General features: G+C 44.5%; 1 protein-coding gene across 4 annotated transcripts in view; it reads left to right on the top strand.

Annotated features, from left to right (window-relative positions):
* Nucleotides 1-6,293, top strand: part of slc37a1 (solute carrier family 37 member 1) — a 35,611-nt gene that overhangs the window by 15,445 nt on the left and 13,873 nt on the right. For 3 of the 4 annotated variants that reach the window (XM_031869941.1, XM_031869938.1, XM_031869939.1), the window contains exons 8-11: nt 67-233; nt 1,047-1,099; nt 4,128-4,205; nt 6,111-6,233. In XM_031869941.1, coding sequence (XP_031725801.1) covers nt 67-233; nt 1,047-1,099; nt 4,128-4,205; nt 6,111-6,233 — 421 coding nt within the window. The remainder of the gene's footprint in view (nt 1-66; nt 234-1,046; nt 1,100-4,127; nt 4,206-6,110; nt 6,234-6,293) is intronic. The other variant, XM_031869942.1, reaches the window with a different exon arrangement.

The raw sequence follows: 6,293 nt of genomic DNA, 5'->3' as shown, positions 1-6,293 counted from the left end.
TCTCTCTGTCTGTCTCTCTGTCTGTCTGTCTGTCTGTCTGTCTGTCTCTGTCTCTCTGTCTGTCAGGCGTGGACTCATCATGGGGCTGTGGAACTCTCACACCTCAGTGGGAAACATCCTGGGCTCTCTGATCGCCGGCTACTGGGTGTCCTCCAACTGGGGCCTGTCCTTCATCGTACCGGGGCTCATCATCGCAGTCATGGGCGTCGTCTGCTTTTTCTTCCTCATTGAGCGTGAGTACAGCCTCCCCATTGGCTGCAGGGCTTCTACAAGTGGTTGCCAGGCTGGCACCACTATGCAGTTATACGTCAGCTTAAAGGTGCAAGATACAAGATTGGGAGCATTTTTATTTCCTCATCCCGGCTCTCAACATGGCGGCACCTGCGCGGTTGGCTCGTAGCTAACATTGCGTAGCTAACGGTGTTTACCTGAGGGTGGGTGCCACACTTCCACGATGACACGGACGGCTGGGACGGCGTTATCAGCTGTAACTGCCATTTGAGAGCAGTGCAGAGCTAAGCATGCACGTACATGCGCTAAAAGCATGCACGGCCGGCCCGTGGTTCTTTGTCAGTTGAATCAATTTGAACCTTCGTTAGTGATGTTATATTTGTAGTTTGAAACGATAATTTACTTGCTTCGCTAGTCTCTCTAAAAGATGCTTGCGCACATGCGAGTAAACGCACCAGCGTTGTGAGAAGCCTTCTGAGTCTGATTTGTGATTTTGGGTGATACAAAATGAATTGAAATGAATTGAATTGAATTGAATTGTCTGGTTCCGGTTCTAATGCAGAGCCCGACTCATGGTGTATGATGGGCACTTAATGCACTTTCTCAAAGACATTATGTTCCCCAAGTTAAGTGAGTTTCCATTGACAGTGCTAATTCTCACACTAGTGTTTGTACAAAGAACATGTTTTAATTCTGGAGCTCGCTTTCTGTCGCAGTGTTTTCCTCACTTTGCTGGCTCACTGAAGGAAAGAAGCCGCTCTTAGCAAGACTTCAAGGAGCATCATTAACTTCATGACATCTTTTTCCCTCTCCAGATCCAGATGACCTGAAAAGCGTGCATGCTCAAAATTATTCTCCAGGCAAGAGTGTGAGTACAACAGAGTTCTTCCTGTTTCTTTCTTCAGGTCAAGGAAACACAATCGCCACATTTCTTTGTATTTCATTTTCTTGATTCTTTTGAAAGCTTGTATTTAACATGTGCCGTGTGCTATCTTTGCCAGCATCCTTAAAGTTTGGTGCCTTAGTGTGTCTCAATTCAGGATTCACACCCATTGCTGGATTTGTGTGAAATGAAATAGGATTATGCGTTCTACAAATAGGTGACAAATGGATCCTTAAGAAAGGATCAGAGGTGCTTGTACACAGGGCACGAGGGCTGGAAGTCCCCACACCTCAACCCAGCTGAAGAGCGATGTGAGGTTCACTGCCCTCTGCTGGACTCTGTGGGTAATACTGTCCTCTAGTGTTCAGAGAGCTGGAGACTGCGTGACAGGGAGACGCTGGATTATTTAGACAAAATATTTCAAATAGTACTGCAGCTGCTAACAACAAGAGCATGTTGGGCGTTCCGCTGGCATCTCCACGGTCTGATGTCCCAACCTGACATTCTGGACCTTAGCGTCGGCCAGCTGAATGATCTGATTCAGGGAGCTGCAACAGCAGCGGGGCATGTCTCTAGCCACCATGGGCTCTCGCCATGTGTGCCCCCGCCCTCACAGTTGGGCTCTCACTCTCAGTTCAGCCGTCATTTGCCGTTGGCTCGCCCTCAGAGGAACGCTGAGGCGAAGCGTAACAACACCTCTGTGAAGGAGCGAGCGTCGACAGATGGAGCACCCGTGGCTCCTTCTGCCTCACCGTCTCGTGGCCTGACCTATTCAACGGCCCTATGTTGGCCCCTATGGGCCAGCTTCCCGTGACTCCTGGCCGAGACAGGATATCGCAGCTTCCTAAAATGGCCACAGCTGGTCGCTCGTCCTCTAACACAGTCACACACAACGGTTCCTACACCCGGTGATGCGGGCCTCCTTCCCGCAGTGGGAAAGGCCTTGATAAAGGACCCTTTCTGGTTCTTTCCAGGGAGTGGAACTTGAGTGTGTGGATGTTTCATGGAGGAGGAAAGTATTATGTAGTATTATGGGCTGTACCTCTCATCCCCTGCACAAAACACTAAAGTCACGTAGGAGCTCCTTCAGCCGTAGCCTGACACCACCGAGGTGCACCACAGACCTGTCTCTTCTATCAGCAGCCATCAAACGATATAAAACTTCCACCTTCAGCTGAAACAAAAACCACATCATGTGCAATATCACTTTTTATTACTTTCAATATAATTGACAATATCTCTCTCATTATCATGCACCATATTACTTTTCTATTAGGCTTTACTGTTCGTATCCCTTCTTATACACATCTTTTGTTGTTGTAATCAGCTTTTTGTATTTTAGTTGATTTTTTTACTATATATATACTCTTGTTGCTATTTTATTTTGCACAGTATTGGTAAACTTCTTTTACTCTAGTGTTCATATATATTTATATTAGTGCTGGGCAACGATTAAAATATTTAATCGCGATTAATCGCATGGATTTTTTGCGATTAATCTCATTGTTATGGAAAAGTTCAATAATGAATTCAAAAGTAGTGTATTGCGCACTGTTATTTTAAAAGTACTGCTATATGAACAAAAGGGCAATAACATTTGGTTCACGAGATGCAGGTAGCATGTTTTATACTTAATGTGAATATAATTCATACTTTGTTGGCATCTTATTCTGAAAACCGGATGTTCGTCTGAAGAAACCGGATGTTGTCTCACGTTAATCTTTCCGCTAACTTTCAAAGTCCTTTGCTCGCTCCAGATCTGTGCCGTTTAAATGCGTTTACCGTGAATTTCAGCATATAGGTGCACTAACATGTAAGTGTCTGCTGAGCTGACCACGGAGATCTGAGTGTCTGCTGACTTATTATAAATTTAAAAAATGCGTTAATGCGCGATAAAATAATTGTCGGCGTTAATTAATGAATGCGTTAACGCGAAATTAACGCGTTAACTTGCCCATCACGAGTTTATATATTTTAATCTTCGTTCAAACTGTGGCACAAGAGTTCCCTTCAGGATAAGTGAAGTTGTATCTTGTCCTCTTTATCTTATCTTTGAGTATCTGGAGCACTCCTCTCTGAAGGCTGCTTGCACTGACCTCCGCTCAGAGATTGAGTGAACTTCCTGCCTCTTCGCTGCACCTCGGTTGCTCGTTGCTCCACGGTGACCGTAGCGTGGCTGCCCTCAGACCAAATCCCTCCTTTGTTCCCAAGAACTTCAGGAGTTTTGGGCATCAGGAGCTGGGTGCCTTTTGTCTTCCACCCCTTGTGGGCGACAGAGAGGCAAAGCTACATCTACTTTCCCCAGTTGGCATGTTGTATTGAGCGCACGGCCCCCATCAGACAAGCTGAACACCGATTCAAATGCTTCGGGAGTATAACCCTTAGAATCCAGTAGAGAGCTCCGCCTGACGTAGTTACAAGGGTTACAATATCGTAACCTTCTTTGTGGGGTTATGTGCTAAAGACTCTACATACAGGATTCTTAGCATTAATATAGCTTCAAACAACTATCTGCTGTGTGGACATATAATGGAGTAATGTCTATCCGAGCAGAGTTAAGTCACTCTTCCTCTGTGTGCGTTCAGTCCAGCAGAGCGTGCATGTGAGTGTCTCTGTTGTGCCCCACATGCTGTCTAAAGCACTGTGCTCACAGGATGGCTACCGCTGATAACGCTGTTCTGTTATTGTATTGGGATTATATGAATGTAACTTCATTGTGTTGTTGATTGCTGCTAGACCGCCCTGTTAATACAGCTGCGTTAGAGGAAAGAGATTCAGCAGTTCAGATGTTGTTTCTGAAACAAAACAATAAAGAGGAGCCAGAGAACATGAAACCAAGTGTGGTACAACAAGTCAGGACTAAAGATGGGAGGCCGGTGCTTCTAGAATCCAAAGAGCATTTGGAGTCTGCCTCATGCCTTTGGTGAACTCCAAACATCTTCCCTGATTTATCCTTTAAAGCCTGAAGGAATGTGGAACATGTGTGAATAAATGATAGATTCTTCTCTTCCAGCAGGCTCCAGCCAACAGCTGGAATGGTGTGAATGGACACACTGAGGTGTATCTGCAATACAAGGACAACAAAACCCAGGTGTGTGTCACTGTGTGTATGTTGCATTGTGTATTGTCACTTTTTTCCAACTGAGCCCCACTTACTTCAAAAGAGGGAGAAAGAGCACAGTGACAACAAGTACAGACGAGTCAAATCCAGTTCATGCATGAGCTCAGTACTTCTAGTAAGAAGCTTCTTGAGAAAATATCGCTTCAGGGGCTTGAAAGGCAAAGCTCACCCATAGACAATGAGTCCAACAGTCACCAGGTGGAGATAAGTTAACAGACAGCAGTGTGAGATTGCAACATTTTTGGATTTGGTAAAATAGCTTTATCGCACAGACAAATATCAATCATGCATGGGAAAGAGAAAAGCTGCTCGGCTGTCCCAAATAGTTTATTGTCCCAAAAGCTTTATTCATTGACATTCAAAATCAAAACGCTGCGCATCTTTTCTTTGTTTTGCATGGCTGTGCATTGTGTTTAAAGCTGTTATTTCTGCACAGTTGTTCATGAAGATCAGGCTCCAGTAATATTATTATTGTCATGCTATTTTTAGAGCTAGATTCCAGTGGTGGCTGCTCAAGATTTAGAGTTGTGTGATCCAACTGTTTCCAATAACTCCAGAACTTTGAAAAGTCCTAATTTCTCAAATGTTTTTATCTAACAAAATGTTCTGCTTCAATCCATATTTGTTGGCGTTTTGCCTTTCAAAAACATTTTCACTGAGCTCAAGAAAGAGTTTGCTGCACACAAAAGGAGACGTGTGTCAGCACTCTGGGAGCACCATGAATTACATCTGTACAACAACAACAGACATTTAAAGCCCAACCTCAATGGAAGCTTTGAATTATGTTCAGAAGTGAAATGATATTCAGTACGACCTGAAGACTTCTCAGTGTAAAACATCTACACAAGAGCATCAGGAGCTACAACATAACGAATAATAAAACCAATGTAGTTATAGTCCAGTGATGAAGGGCTTCAGATTGAACAAGTGTACCAAATGAACTGGTAACTGTTTCAATGAATGACATTTAACAGAGTATCAAAAGATGGATGTTCCTGCCCAACACTTGAGTGAGCTGCATTTTAAACATGTCATTGTAATTTATTCAGGTGTACCACTATCACGAGGATAGTGTTCAAAGCAGGAAGGTCAGTTTCTTTAGTGCTTCGAGGGGCTTCGTGGTTGCTTAAGCAGCAGTTAGTCTACCATCCAGAAGTTGGGGTATGCTGGACGAACACTGAACAATCATTTGTAGGCTCAATCCAAATGTCCGTCCTCTGGACTCTCTGTAGGCTGCAGAGGGCTTGTGTTCCCTTTCCAACTTGATGAATGTTTGATGTTTGGATTTAAACAGCCCTCTGTACTCCAGTGATGGCAGCACGCCAGTCAAGTCCACTGCGAGTGCCGTCGAGTTGGGACATTTGGATTTAGCCTCTGGGTTTCTTGAACTCTTTTGGAATTCTAGTTGGGTTGGGTTTACCACATGCAATGGTTCTTTAAACTTCAGTTTGATCGTTTATTCCCCTAATGCATTGGTCCACACAGTGACCCCTACCCATCTATCACACCAATGAGTGAGCGGTCCGACATTCATCTTGTATTGATAGTATTTGACACAAGCATGTTGGTGTGTCACCTTCTTTTTCCCCAGAATAACAGGTGGTGTTATAAATGCTTACTGTTTCATCTTTGATTGCTCTTTAATTCACAGTTTGGCTAAGTTAACTATGTTCCTCTTTCACTTATTGTCACACAACGTGTCAAAGGTCACCATTGAAATGGTCCTGTGGGTTAAAAATCACTGAAACATATGAACGCTACCTACGGTACTGTAAATGATTGGCTCATGTCTTCCATTCATTGTTCATTTAGTAGGTGGACTGAGTTGGAGCAGCTCCACCTGCAGCCCCTGATCATCCTCCTTCTCTCCTCCAGAGCTACGACACAGAGCTGCTGTTGCCGAGGGACAGTGTGTGTGTCCCCATGCAGCCGGTCGTGGTGGTGAAGAGGGAACCGCAGCCGTCCGCCATCAGCTTCATGGGAGCTCTACACATCCCGGTCAGTTAAACAAACACACACACACACACACACACACACACACACACACACACACACACA

The sequence above is a fragment of the Anarrhichthys ocellatus genome, unplaced genomic scaffold (genome assembly GCF_004355925.1).
Source record: "Anarrhichthys ocellatus isolate YVR2014 unplaced genomic scaffold, GSC_Weel_1.0 scaffold50, whole genome shotgun sequence".
Taxonomy (NCBI): Eukaryota; Metazoa; Chordata; class Actinopteri; order Perciformes; family Anarhichadidae; genus Anarrhichthys; species Anarrhichthys ocellatus.
Note: the sequence above shows the minus strand (reverse complement) of the source record. Positions and strands in the feature narration are given on the sequence as shown.